General features: G+C 41.5%; 3 protein-coding genes across 4 annotated transcripts in view; 2 read left to right on the top strand and 1 right to left on the bottom strand.

Annotated features, from left to right (window-relative positions):
- Positions 1–375: 375 nt before the first annotated feature.
- Positions 376–2,633, bottom strand: crybb1l3 (crystallin, beta B1, like 3). Its single transcript, XM_037268334.1, has 6 exons — positions 2,556–2,633; positions 2,014–2,087; positions 1,804–1,922; positions 1,563–1,695; positions 1,246–1,388; positions 376–900 (listed from the first exon to the last, which is right to left on the bottom strand). The coding sequence occupies exons 2-6, from the start codon at positions 2,077–2,079 to the stop codon at positions 732–734; spliced, it is 630 nt and encodes a 209-aa protein (XP_037124229.1). The 5' UTR covers positions 2,080–2,087; positions 2,556–2,633; the 3' UTR covers positions 376–731.
- Positions 2,634–4,153: 1,520 nt separating this feature from the next.
- cryba1a (crystallin, beta A1a) lies at positions 4,154–6,490 on the top strand. The gene is made up of 6 exons (XM_037268468.1): positions 4,154–4,254; positions 4,874–4,934; positions 5,068–5,186; positions 5,395–5,536; positions 5,668–5,810; positions 5,910–6,490. Exons 2-6 carry the CDS (start codon positions 4,896–4,898, stop codon positions 6,055–6,057), a joined length of 591 nt encoding a protein of 196 aa, XP_037124363.1. The 5' UTR covers positions 4,154–4,254; positions 4,874–4,895; the 3' UTR covers positions 6,058–6,490.
- Positions 6,491–7,322: 832 nt separating this feature from the next.
- The window catches only part of cpda (carboxypeptidase D, a), a 30,787-nt gene continuing 24,634 nt past the window's right edge, over positions 7,323–13,475 (top strand). For both annotated transcript variants that reach the window (XR_005100025.1, XM_037268608.1), the window contains exons 1-12: positions 7,323–8,115; positions 8,273–8,520; positions 9,828–9,970; positions 10,201–10,370; positions 10,788–11,218; positions 11,316–11,507; positions 11,791–11,958; positions 12,052–12,161; positions 12,330–12,432; positions 12,680–12,822; positions 12,910–13,079; positions 13,149–13,445. Coding sequence is in view for 1 of the 2 variants with exons in the window: in XM_037268608.1 (XP_037124503.1) it covers positions 7,466–8,115; positions 8,273–8,520; positions 9,828–9,970; positions 10,201–10,370; positions 10,788–11,218; positions 11,316–11,507; positions 11,791–11,958; positions 12,052–12,161; positions 12,330–12,432; positions 12,680–12,822; positions 12,910–13,079; positions 13,149–13,445 (2,825 nt within the window). In the remaining variant the exon portion in view is untranslated. The remainder of the gene's footprint in view (positions 8,116–8,272; positions 8,521–9,827; positions 9,971–10,200; positions 10,371–10,787; positions 11,219–11,315; positions 11,508–11,790; positions 11,959–12,051; positions 12,162–12,329; positions 12,433–12,679; positions 12,823–12,909; positions 13,080–13,148; positions 13,446–13,475) is intronic.

The following is a 13,475-nucleotide window of genomic DNA, read 5'->3' as shown; positions in this document are numbered from 1 at the left end:
GTTATTTAAGTGAGCATACAAGTATACAAAGGCATCATATTTTCCCTGCCATAATGTTCAATAAAATGCAAAACAATAAAGCTATACTGCAAGAAAAAACAAGAACAAAAGTTTGACAGTGTGACAAAGTTTGCACTTTTTATTATTTGTCTTTGTTTCCAGTGGAAAGTTCCAGATGCCAGCATCCCTGAGAAGGTGTGAATGTAAGTCTTCTTGGCGGGCTCTGATATGCGATCAAGTGGACCAGCCCAAAAAAATAAATCATGTCTGCAAAAGGCACAGCCCTGCACAGCCACCAGAGGTCCTGTGTGTTGTTCTAAGAAGATACATATTGCAGGGCGGCATGTGCGGATCTGACAGCTGTCTATGGTTATATTATACAGTTGGTGGAATTACTGATTTGTTATGGAGGCTGATTTGCATCATTGTTCGGGCAACACATATGTGCATCTGTATAAAGAAAAGGGTTGAAATAGCACAAACTGCTAACTATCAAGGAAACATAATAAACGCCATTATCATTCTTACGAGGTCTGGAGACAGAGAGCATCGCTGCTTACTGCATTTTACCAATAGTGCAGCTACTATGGAAGCCTTATGTACTCCCAAACTGTGCTGACAAAATCAGTAACAATATTCAGTAGCAATGTGCTTTGTGTTGGAAAGTGGTCAGTGAAGATTTTGCAAGTCACTTGTTTAGCGTGACCCTTTTGCCCAGAACCTGACCGGTTTTAGGCGTTGACCTCAAAGCAGCCTCTGCGGTGTGTCTGCATGTCTTTCACCCTACGAATGGATTGGATCTGGGGATGGTGGGCTCCCCACTCATTCCAGTGCTTGAAAGAGCCCATTTCCATCACATACTGGTAACCACGGTAGCCTGGGTACTGGTAGGCCACCCACCTATGAAAAAGAAGGCATCAATCATAAATATACATTGCAAATTAACCAACCAAATTATTGTTTTGTGTTTAGTTTGCATAAAACACATTTTTCCATTTTTTATGTTATTATCTGATCTTACACAATTTGATTTGTTTGTTGACCACTTGTGCTATTGGAAATCAATATGTACTAAACATTATGGTGCTGGTTTATAGCACTGGCAGACCTAGAGAAGTTGCTACGGGAGTCCCAAGTTTACAAGAGACAAGTTACTAATATCAGTATGTCACTAGTTTTACTGCTTTTTCTAGCAGTTTGGCGCATATTTCTAAATCGTATGCAGAGCTAAGGGAAAAAACTTACGTTCCCCCAGTGACCTGAATGCTAGCGACGCGGTCCTGGAAGCCGTAAGACCACAAGCTTGGAATATCCTCATCACACACCTCCATCTTGCGACCTTCAAAATTTGTGCACTCATACAAGCAAATCTTGTGGTCCTGGGAGTCCTACAAAACACACACAAAACTTTTTAAATAAGATGTTGTTTGGGAGCCTGCTACAAAATTAACATAAATAAAAATTAAACTGTGCATTAAATAATGAGAGCTGGTGAGAGGTCAATAGGCTAGGCAGTCATGCCTGGGTCTCCTAACCTTGAATATGGCTAATACTGAACTTACCATTTTTACTGGTCTGACTGACATGAGACGGTCACACCTATAGCTGTTGGACCAGGTGTCCCATCTGGGGTATTCTCCTTTCTCCAGCATGAACATCTCACCAGTCATGTTCTGCTGCTCATAACCCACCCAGCTGCAATATCACATAACACACATGCAGACAGACAAAGACATGCTACATGGCTATTTTACCAGCAGAGACATTCTGCACAATGACGGCACCGTGGCACTCATGACTTACGGCCCATTCTCTACCCGGATGGAGCCGATTTTTTCTAAACCCTTCTCGCATAGGTTACGACACTCTCCCAACAGATCCATTTTACGGCCTTGGAAGTTCTCAAATTCATGGAGGTAAATCTATGGAGAAGCACAATACAGCAGATGATGAAATCTATCAATCCCATTTAATTTGGCTGCTCACTAACCACCATTATGTACTTTTTAGTACCTTATGATTATGTAGCCCCATGGCAGGGTGGCTGCCAATGCTGCCTTGAGTACCCGAGTGAGACATCGTCAGAGCTGTACAGAAACAAAAGGAAACACAGTTACACATGATTAGAGTGTCCATTATACACTTACAAAGTTTAAGAGCTAAATAAATCACATCATTTTCTGACGCGAAAAGGGATTTTCAATTTGATATACGGTTAAATCAACATTACGATGGAATAGACTAAATTATCAGTTTCCAGTTATATCCCCTGAATTTGTCCTGTGAGAAAAAAAAAGAGATTCACCAAAAAGCCCACATATGTAAAATTGTCGCATTTCATTAAAACGAGGAATTAAAATGAGACGCGGCCTTCAATCTTTTTTGTCAGTTTTACATCCCTAGCGAGCCGGTTGAATAGAAAGAAAAGAAATAAATCACATCCTGCTGCATTTTATGTCAATGTTCCATCTGCTCACTCGGTGCCCATGAGGTGAATCCACACAGAAAAAACAACAGTCTCATCCCTCTATCATCTGCAGTTTACTTTTACTTACTTTTACACAAGCAGCTTGAAATGAGTCGATCTTTAGAAACAGTAATAGGTGACGGAGCAAGCGAGTGGGGATGTATATATACATTTACGGCCGGTAAGCCAGTACAGAGAGAGGTTTCTGGTTTCTCATTGGCTGATGGCTGTTTTGGAGCACAGTGTGCGGGTTCAGAGGTCACGATGCTTCGACAAGTCATGCTGACTTGGCTGACTGTTTTGTTGTGCAGACCCATTGTCAGAAGTGCGGGCATTCACTGCCATCAGCATAATGTTAAACACGCACACGCGCATGTACTCTCTCGGCAGTGTTCGCTTTTTCTAATTTTATTATTTATTTATTTGATTTTTTTACGAATTTTACTACAGTTTAGCGCTTTGGGCTTTAACATTCCCTTCAACGTTTTGGTTTAATCGGCTCTAAGATTTTCAAGCGTGGTGTTGTGTATAATATATACGTATGTATTACAGTCATTGGTGTTGTACAAAATATTTTTGGGGGATTTATTTTTTTAGACAAACTCATCATGGCTAAGGTTAGACAAATGTCTTTTGCTTTAGGACAAAGGAGATTAAACTTGATGTCTAGGATGACACCTGTGAAACCAGTTGGAGCAGTCCACCCAAAAGCAGATAAGCTCGTGTTCCACTCCAGGCACAATTGCTAAGGACTTTGCATCCGAATATTAAAATCTGTGATTTTATTTTCAGTTATGTTGCAATTTTGAATCAGTGCAGGTGGAGGTACTCTGCTTAAAATGCCCCCAAATAAATGTTATGCCATACAACCAAAATGCTGGGACACATACTGTATATATGTGTCAAATGTCAAGTCAAACCAATTTTACAAGACGGTTTAGATTTGAGATTCTCACACAAAACACATGATGTAAGGTCATGCAACTGTCCTTTTCACTTAAATTCTACATTTAAATTCCAGATTCATCTATTGCATGTGAAATATGCAAAAAATATCAGCATGTGAATTTGTAGCATTTGTTCCCTTTTCTGATTTTTTTATGCTCAATGAAAGTGATAATATGCTGCCTGATGAAAGCAAAAAAAATGTTTACTAGAGTAATTTACAACATGGAGACGGATGACAAGGTCAGTTGTCAATCAGTATAAATAGTTGTGTGGAGGTAAGTGTATTTCTTTGTGTCGGATTGAATGCATCTCTGTCAATGGCAGTGTATGTGTATGTGTTACTGAGCATGTGTGCACAAAGAAGTCAGAGAAGAGGTTGGAAGAGCATGGATGTGAGCATAGTGGGGTTGGACATGAAGGAGAGATGGACTAAAATCTGTTAATGCAGTTCAAATGAAACCTGTTTATGTGAATATAAATATCCCAGTGAATACATGATCACGTCTTTCTTTAATCCCCATGATTTCCTCTTTTCACGCAGAAGCCGTGTGGTTCAGTGCGCAGGTTACGTTTTTTCCTGCTTTTCTTTTATAACTTGTGCTTATCCGCACTGGGCATGTCGCCCTTCATCTAGTTTCACTGTGGCCCATTAAAAGCCAGCAGCTCACTTTCAAACAATGGTGTGAGCAGCAATGTGCTGACTATAATCTGGACCCAGAAGCCCTGTAACTTTTCAGGACCACCATGTATAAATAGTCCCATATGCTCTGGGGTCAGAACGCCGTTATTGTGGATCCCCCTCGCGAACACTGTGCTGCTATTCTTTGGGGCCTGATCAGGTAAGCCATCATTCTATTCAGCCTATAGTCAGAGCATTTACATTTGTGTGTGTCCCTTGTGTTTTTTGTTTCTGCTGAGACACATAAATGTTCAACCACATACTAGGCAGCCACAGGGAGGTCATATAACAATTGAGCATGTGAGAACCTTCTATCGAAGGAAGACAGCATGAGAGCTCACTGGCCACATCATTCGCTTGGATGAGATCCAGTTCAGTAGTTCGACCAAACATTTTTTTGGCAACACAAACCTTTCTCATATCTTTACCTTGTGGCTACATTGACTAACCAAAATATAAGGAACACCTTTCACGAGGGTGATATACAGTAGATTTTAATGAACGGCTCAATGCCTAAATTAATTGAAAATGCGCATTGTTTTTTTTTTGCAAAGACATAATTCTTTATACAGCTCTTCTATTGGGTCCAATAGAAGAGCTGTATAAAGAATTATGTCTTTGCAAAAAAAAAACAATTAGATTGTGCAGAAGAAATGTCACAATTCCACCACCAAAAATGAATCATACTTGTCAATATGGCTCCCTAAATGTGCCTTTCAAAAATATTGTCAATTAAAAACAACATGAACATGATTTTTCTATTTCTCTATGCTCTGAAGGTAAATTGCCATTACGATAAACATGGCACAGAATAATCCCAACCCACTGGGACCATGGAAGGTGAGTCTTACCTCTTTAGATGGATAATTATTCACTGAAGGTAATCAGTAGTATGTAATGATTGGTCTAATGATGTGTACACACATTAGTGTGTGTCATCATCTGCATATGTATGCATTCATGTCCACTGCAGATCACAGTTTACGACCAAGAGAACTTCCAGGGCAAGCGGCTGGAGTTTACCTCCTCCTGCCAGAATATCACGGAAAGTGGCACTGACAACATCCGCTCCTTGAAGGTGGAGTGTGGAGCGTAAGTCATTAACAATCTGAATCGGTGATTCTCAAAGTGTGGTGCAAGTGTCACTTGTAGCACATGAAAGAAACTTTTCTTTTTTAAACTTTTCATTTACTTCTCAAGTGCAATACATTTTCAGAGTTCTCTGGACGTAAGCATCACGTGATGATGTTCTGCCAGTCTCCAAAAATCTTGAACTGTTTGACATTACATGTGTGGATAGTTGGGTAGGATATGAGCACTCCAGCTTCTGTGGACAGCAGTTTGTTTTGGAGAGAGGAGAGTACCCTCATTGGGAGTCATGGAGTGGCAGCATCGCCTATCACACTGAGAGGATGATGTCCTTCCGCCCCATCTGCTCTGCTGTGAGTCTTCCTCCAAGCTGTGACACTGATTCAGAGTTTAGAAAGCACACAGCCGGATTCACTTGTCATTAGTGCTCAATGTGTGCTGGTTAACACAAAAAAAGTTTATTAATAGAGTTGACTTTCTACAGAACCACAAGGAGTCTAAGATGGTGGTGTTTGAGAAAGAAAACTTTATGGGACACCAATGGGAGATAAGTGATGACTACCCATCACTGCAGGCTATGGGCTGGGGAACCAATGAGATTGGCTCCATGCAAGTTCAGAGTGGAGCGTAAGTTGTGTACATTTATACAGATAATGGCTCAAGGGAAGTCAATCAACAATTTTATTTGACTAAAACCAGCATATTTTGTCTCTATTCTTGCTACAGCTGGGTGTGCTACCAGTTCCCCGGTTACCGTGGTTACCAGTACATTCTGGAGTGTGATCGCCATGGCGGCGAGTACAAACATTACAGAGAATGGGGCTCCCATGCTCAGTCGTTCCAGGTGCAGGCATTGCGTCGCATCCAGCAATGAGATCTCTCCTAAAGCTCCACGACTTCCTCCTCTCCCTTCTTCCTCCATAATCATTCCAGCATTCCCTGGTGCTTTGTCATCAAAATGTCTGCCGCCATGATCTGTTGCTGAATGCTGAAAAGCTTTGACTGAATAGAATAAATGATAAAGAGAGGGAGAAAGTGAGCAACAGCAGAGATATGCAACTGACCCCCGGAGAACAGAGGAAAATGAAGGTGTCTTCAAATGTCTGTGAAGTTGATGTTAGACACAGTGCAGATGCAAGAGAAAATGGGGAAGTCAAAATAAAGAGTAAAACAAGCATCTGCAGCTAACACTCATGTACTTGTTTGAACTGTATGTTTTAATTCCATGACATTCTCATTCAAGGCCCTGATTAAGAACAGAGACAATCAAATGCGACCTAATAAAGGAGCTCTATTCAAGAATATAATTATACTGTGCATATCTTATAATGGAGTTTCATTTAGCTTTCTTGTAGTTGTAGCTAAATTATTTTGTTAGAAGCAGATTCAGTACAATGCAATGCAATTCTACACCACTAACTGCAACAGCTTTAAGAACTACTTCTTTGACCAGGGGTGTCAAACTCTTTTTTGTCGCATTGTAGTCGCATTCAGAGGGCCATTATGATAAATGGATGAACACCTCATATTATATACAGTATAAGCTACAAAACAAACTGACAAATAACTGGCTATTTTTAAAATTGAAGACAATTTTTCAATTTTAGTAATGAACGAATGAATGAATTGGATGCACAATTTGTCTTTGCGGACCACATAAAATGATGTGGTGGGCCCCCCGGGCCTTGAGTTTGACACCTGTGTCTTGGACAATAAAAAATCTAGAGTATATTTTTTTCTTTTACCAATTGATACAATTGATAATACAGTTCCTGCAATTATGTAGCATGGTGTATGTTATCTCCAGTGATTACAACTATTTTTAGTGAGCTTTGGCATACTTGAGTGATGATTTGTGTAGTTTGCAACTGAGATATTTTCAGGCAGATGGCTTCTGAGATGGCTAAAAAAAAGTCAGAATTTTGCTTCATATTTCACAAAACAATCAGAATACAATCTTCACACAACCAGCATTTTTTTTCAAGTTTAGAAATGAACTAATAATAATAATGATGCGAGTTAAAGGCTTGCTTGGTATGTAACCTCCAATGACGTCATAAGGCTAAAAATAACGATCATGAATGTTCCGGTCCACCTTAAAAAAACAGAAAAACGCTTCCTCAAATGAAGCCCCGCCCCCTTTAACTAGAACGGAAGCGGACGCTAGCAGACAGCGAGGAGCTGGTCAAGAAGAAAACAGTAGATGTAGACGGACAAATAACATCAACAGTCTTTTCTCTCCATAGTGAAATTCCGACTGGTGCGGAGGTGGAAATATCAACATGGCGCACAAAAGGAAGTCAGAGTCCGCGACTAAAAAACTACGGGTGTCACTTTTTGTCTCTTTTGTCTGTGTTGCTGTTCACCTCGGCGTTGCCGACGCCAGGCTACGCCGGACAAGAAGCGCCTCGACTAGCCAAACGGTAGAAAACTACGACAAATACTACAATTATGTCGATCTAAGCCGACGCTTGCGCTCCTACGCCCAGAAATTCTCTCACATAGCGAACCTATCAAGCATAGGTCAATCCGTGCAGGGCAGGGAGCTGTGGGTGATGCGGATCACCAAGGACCCCCATATAGAGTCCCCGGGGAAACCCAGGTTCAAATATGTTGGCAACATGCACGGCGACGAGACCGTGTCCAGGCAGGTTCTCGTCTATCTTGTGGAGTACCTGCTGACCAAATACCAGGAGGAACCGCGGATAGCTAAACTGGTGAACACCACAGATATCTATATCATGCCTAGTATGAACCCCGACGGCTTCGAGATGTCTAAAGAGGGGGTCTGTGGCGGCCCCAGGGGGGGAAGAAACAATGCCAATGACAAGGACCTTAACAGGAGCTTCCCTGACCAGTATTCTAACAAAACTCCCAACTCAGATAGCATTCCTGAGGTCATGGCTGTCATCAGGTGGATACTGGACAAACAGTGAGTGTAACACACACAGAAATCTCACAACTTGTTGCCCAGAAGATGGAATGGACTTTATGGTCTCATCTTCAAATTCTGAATAGTCCAGCCTTTGATTTTGAGTGTATGCCAATCCTTAGAGGAAACTGTTAACAATGTCCCCTTTCCTCTTTAGGTTTATTTTGTCTGGTAACCTGCACGGTGGCACTGTGGTTGCCAGCTACCCTTTTGATGACACAGCCACCCATGAGCAGCAAGGTCATTACAGCCAGTCACCAGATGACAGCCTTTTTCGCTACTTAGCCCTGGTGTATGCCAAGAACCACCCGGTGATGAAGACTGGGCAACCCAACTGTTCTGATACACCTGACGAGATGTTTAAAGACGGTATCACCAATGGGGCGCAGTGGTATGATGTACCAGGTAAGAAAGAGGCTCAGAAAATAATCATTGTAAACATCGTTTAGTGTCATCATGTGACCTGTTACCTAAAAGGGGGCTCGTGTTGATTACGTTGGTCTACTTGGCATCTTATTCCTTGCAAGATCAAAGTCTGTTTTAATGCCCAACCAGTGACCATATGTTATCGCAGTCGAAAAGAATGTAAGTAGCTGTAAAGCGTTTCACCATCAAATAACTGGGACACCAGTATTCTACTCTTATTTTACGTTTACATTTATTCTAAAGAGAGGGAGAAAGTATACAACTGTATTTTGGTACCTGGTACCTTACAGTACCTGAGAGTAGGTTAACTGTGTTCTAGTATTTTTACAGTTCAAGCTAGTTTAGCTATTAAATCTGCTATTTAAGCATCTACATTGGATATATTATTCATATTTACACTCTGGTGACACTTGACTACATATGAAAAAGTGATACAGTATGTACAAAACTGGAATGTTTTAATACAGAGAATGCTAAAACTATAACCAGAAATATTTGTGTAGCAAAAGCTATCTCCATGATGACAATATTGTCTCTGGCCTCGTATTGCACAAAACATCTGCTTCCGTCTTATCTAACCACAGAATGTGAACCTTCTTTGCAAACTGAAGCTGTTTGCTTAACTAGTCTGAACAAAACGGCAAAGCTCATATGTACGAACTAATGATTGCAATGTTTCATAAAGTTGTGAAGGTGTAAACCACAGACAGCAAACACAATTCAGGGAACAATTTGTTTAACCATTAATTTGGTAGTTAGACTGTTGTTTTTAGTCTTAACGCTTTTGCTCTTACAGTTTTTTTCCTCCCTGGCTGAATGTATAAGCTAACGGAACAGTCCTTGACAATCACGCCATGCTGTTTGTGGTTCAATAAAATAATATACTGTTGTGCATCAAATTGTTATATCCCAATAAGAACAAGATCACCTGTGGTTCATTCCCTGGTGTTAGCTTAGAGTTCAGCTACGCAAACTTTGGCGCCATTGTCACCTGTCGTTTATGCTGCATACAGTCCGGGGTGTGACTCTGGATCCGGTACATAAACCCTCAGATAGCTACAGTATTTAAGATTAGGGCTGTCCTTCTCAGTCAGCATACAGGGCCGTGTTTACCTTGTGATAATCTGTTTACATCTGCCATTCAATTTCAACCATTGAGACGAATGGATGACCGAATTGTTACCATGCATTTTTTTTGTGTGCATGTCATTAGCAGGAGAAGTTTGTGGTTCACATGGCACTTTGCAGAAGTTAAACTTGAATAAATGTCCTTTTGCACGACGCAGGAGGTATGCAGGACTACAACTACATTCATGCAAACTGTCTTGAAATCACCTTTGAGCTGAGCTGCTGCAAATATCCCCCAGCGTCTGAGCTCCATAAGGAATGGGATCTTAACAAAGAGTCTCTCCTAGCCTTCATCGAGCAGGTAGACATAACGCATTTGTTCATTAGCAGCTCCAATTTATTTATCAAGCCCACGCACATTAGATGGTGTCCTAAAATCAAAGTTAAATCTGGAGAACGTTTTCTAGTGGAGATTTGGAACATCATTCAAACAAAAAAGATTACATATGTGTGCAAACTATTCATGTACATAAATATAAAATGATGCCTCGAATCGATTTACCTCATTTTAATGAAATGATCTGTGCCTAGGTCCATATTGGTGTCCGTGGTTATGTGAAAGATAGTGTCAGTGGTTCAGCCGTCACAAACGCCAGCGTAGTGGTGGCAGGCGTCGGCCACAACCTGACCACCGGAAGCTATGGCGACTACTATAGACTCCTGCTCCCAGGAGTTTACAACATCACTGTTGTGGCCACAGGGTGAGTAAAACCAAAGAATGTTAGCAAATGCGTACTTGCTGAAATACAATGATATTTGCTGCAGGGAGAAAACCCATATTAGCCAACACAATGTTTTTTTTATGTGATATTTTGTGGAGCAAGAGTCTGAACATGCTGGAGGAGCCTTGCGCAAGGGAATTTGACTACATTATGATTCATTTTCAAGGGTGGAGTTTTTTTTTTTTTTTAATAAGAAATGTCTCACTCTGCCATAACTCCACTTTTTCTGTAATTCCTTGTTGAATTCCAAATTTTATGATGGAAGGGACATTTTTATTTTGAATTTTATTTCACAGTAACAACCAAACAGCAAGGTTTCTCACACAACCGTATTATTTCGACCGGTATTTGAATACATAAAGATGTTGCAACTAAAAATCTTTCATCATTACACAGGTACACACCGGTGACAGTCAACAATGTCCAAGTTTTGGATGGAAACGCCACAGAACTTAATTTGACCTTGGAGCCAGTTGAGATTGAGCCAAATCTTGCAAGCAACGTCACTCAGACCACACCGACTACGCCGTCAACCATTGACATCATTCACACCTTCATCTGGAGTAGCAACACCCCTCACACAACCCATTCCCAGTTGGTAACATCAGCAGAGACTAGAGGCACACCTACTTCATTGTCACCAGAGCCACAACCTGTTCAACCCCAAGAGTTTCGCCACCACAACTATGCTGACATGGAGCTCTTCTTACGCAAGTACAGCAGCGAGTTCCCATCCATTGCTCATCTTTACTCCATTGGCCGCTCGGTTGAAAACAAGGAGCTCTATGTGATGGTCATCTCAGACAACCCCACAGTTCATGAACATGGTAAAATATTTAGTTTTTTAGTTATGTCTCCTTACACACAACGCCGTTGTCTAAAGGAAATTGTAATTCTCCTGCGCTTTCTCTCATTGCCGACCAGGTGAGCCTGAGTTTAAATACGTGGGCAACATGCACGGCAATGAAGTCGTTGGCCGGGAACTATTGCTCAATCTCATCGAGTACCTATGCCTTAACTATGGCACCGACCAGGAAGTCACGGAGTTGGTCAACAACACTCGCATTCACATTTTGCCTTCGATGAACCCTGATGGTTACGAGAAGGCCAATGAAGGTATGAGAATGAAACACTTGAATCACTTGATAATATGCTGCAGGGCAACATTTTAACTCAATAAAATTCAAAATTAATTCAATCTGTATATATAAACAATCTGTGAGCGTGCTGTTTTTGCACATCAATCTTGTTACTGTAAATTACCATAGTTTCTATTTTTTAACATTCTGATTTGTTGTTACCGGTAGTTACATATGTTGAAATGCAAATTCCAGAGCAGCTAATTTTGTTACTTCTTGGATATGACTAGAGACAACCACTTGCATTTCTCTCCACACAGGTGATGTGAGAGGCTACAGAGGACGCAACAACAGCAATAATTTTGACCTGAATCGCAACTTCCCAGACCAATTTGCCACTATCAAAGATCCCAGGCAGCCAGAGACTATTGCCATGATGAATTGGCTAAAAAGCAACCCCTTCGTCCTGTCGGCCAATCTCCATGGAGGTACGGGTTGCTTTTAAAAATGGACTTTTCTGTGTGCATACTTTTGATCTACAGTATGTTCCTATATCTGCATTCTTTTCTTTGTAAGTTTAGGTTCTTTGGTGGTCAACTACCCCTTTGATGACGATGAAGAAGGCAAAACCCGATACAGCAAGTCACCTGATGACAAGATTTTTCAGCAATTGTCTCGAACCTACTCACAGGTAACTCAATTGACACTTCATGCTTTGTGTTGTTCTTTCTTGAGCTGTCATGTTCGAACTGAAAACAAAATGGGATGAAAGAGAGTACCGCTGGCCCGCTGAAATATTTTTGGGCAAGGACTTCCAACAGTACTATGTTTTCTTGTGTGTGTTCACATGCACTTGCAGGAAAACCCTCTGATGCACAATGGGCACCCTTGTGTGAACCTGTACCCTGGGGAATACTTTACGGACGGCATCACCAATGGGGCCAGCTGGTACAATGTTGCTGGTGGGTCGATGGACACACACGCACACTACTAAATGACAAATCACAGGCTATGACAACAGATACCCTTCATGCAAACGGTGTATTTATAGTCAATATCGGAGCCTTATTAAAAAGTTTACTTTTCATAAGTCAGTCTACATTAAGGTCTGTTGTGGAATTGATCCACATCTTCAAGTACCGGCAAATGCCTACAGATCTCTAAAATCAAGTGGTACATATTGCTTATCAGAAAATGAACTTTCCTCAGGGGGCATGCAGGACTGGAATTATGTAAACACCAATTGTTTTGAGGTGACTATCGAGTTGGGTTGTGTGAAGTACCCCTGGGCCAAGGATCTGCCTAACTATTGGGAACAGAATCGCCGATCTTTGCTTCAGTTTATCCATCAGGTAAAAAACTGAAATAAATGTACTGTGATGTTTTTTTCTTTTCATCACTTTTGCATTTATCATTTGTGCATGTGCGTGAATCCTCAGGTTCACTATGGAATAAAAGGTAACGTGTCTGACATAAGGGATGGTATGGGGATACCCAATGCCACCATCCAGGTGGAGGGCATTGACCACAACATCACCACAGCTCACACTGGTGACTACTGGAGACTACTGGCCCCTGGGACTTATTCCATCACTGCCTCCGCCCATGGGTAAGATTTCAATGGGCAAGTAGCCTCGTTCGTGTACAGGCACTTAGAGGTACACTCTGTCTTTTGAAGATATCAACCTGTGACGACATACGCCACCGTGTCCAAGAATGGCGCAGAAGTGGTTGATTTCCGATTGACCCGGCTTCATTCAGAAGCTAACGGCCTGTGGCCTTCTGGACACCAGCATAACCCATCCGAGGAGGAGTTTGAAAGCCTAATCAAGTACCTCTCTCTGGGCCAAGGTTTAGAACAGCTTGTCAAGAACACCGACACAGAGAATAGTTTCAGATTCCGAGGTTACAAGGAGCTGTCTGCGTTCCTCCGAGGTCTTACCCTCAACTTTCCAAAAATTACATCCTTGCAGAGGTAGGGAGCCTTGCTGTGTTCTCGCCACCT

This window comes from Syngnathus acus, chromosome 13 (genome assembly GCF_901709675.1).
Source record: "Syngnathus acus chromosome 13, fSynAcu1.2, whole genome shotgun sequence".
NCBI classification, from domain to species: domain Eukaryota; kingdom Metazoa; phylum Chordata; class Actinopteri; order Syngnathiformes; family Syngnathidae; genus Syngnathus; species Syngnathus acus.
The sequence above is the reverse complement of the archived record's forward strand: the minus strand, read 5'-3'. Positions and strand labels throughout refer to the sequence as shown.

What these genes read in the sequence shown, in the direction of transcription:
- crybb1l3 (XM_037268334.1), bottom strand. Translation starts at nt 2,079, where the DNA reads ATGTCTCACTCGGGTACTCAAGGCAGCATTGGCAGCCACCCTGCCATG. An exon ending in TGGGGCTACATAATCATAAG is followed by an intron (nt 1,923 to 2,013) that starts GTACTAAAAAGT and finishes GCTTCTCCATAG; the next exon opens with ATTTACCTCCATGAATTTGA. An exon ending in ATCCGGGTAGAGAATGGGCC is followed by an intron (nt 1,696 to 1,803) that starts GTAAGTCATGAG and finishes GTGATATTGCAG; the next exon opens with CTGGGTGGGTTATGAGCAGC.
- cryba1a (XM_037268468.1), top strand. Translation starts at nt 4,896, where the DNA reads ATGGCACAGAATAATCCCAACCCACTGGGACCATGGAAG. An exon ending in TTGAAGGTGGAGTGTGGAGC is followed by an intron (nt 5,187 to 5,394) that starts GTAAGTCATTAA and finishes ATGTGTGGATAG; the next exon opens with TTGGGTAGGATATGAGCACT. An exon ending in ATGCAAGTTCAGAGTGGAGC is followed by an intron (nt 5,811 to 5,909) that starts GTAAGTTGTGTA and finishes TTCTTGCTACAG; the next exon opens with CTGGGTGTGCTACCAGTTCC.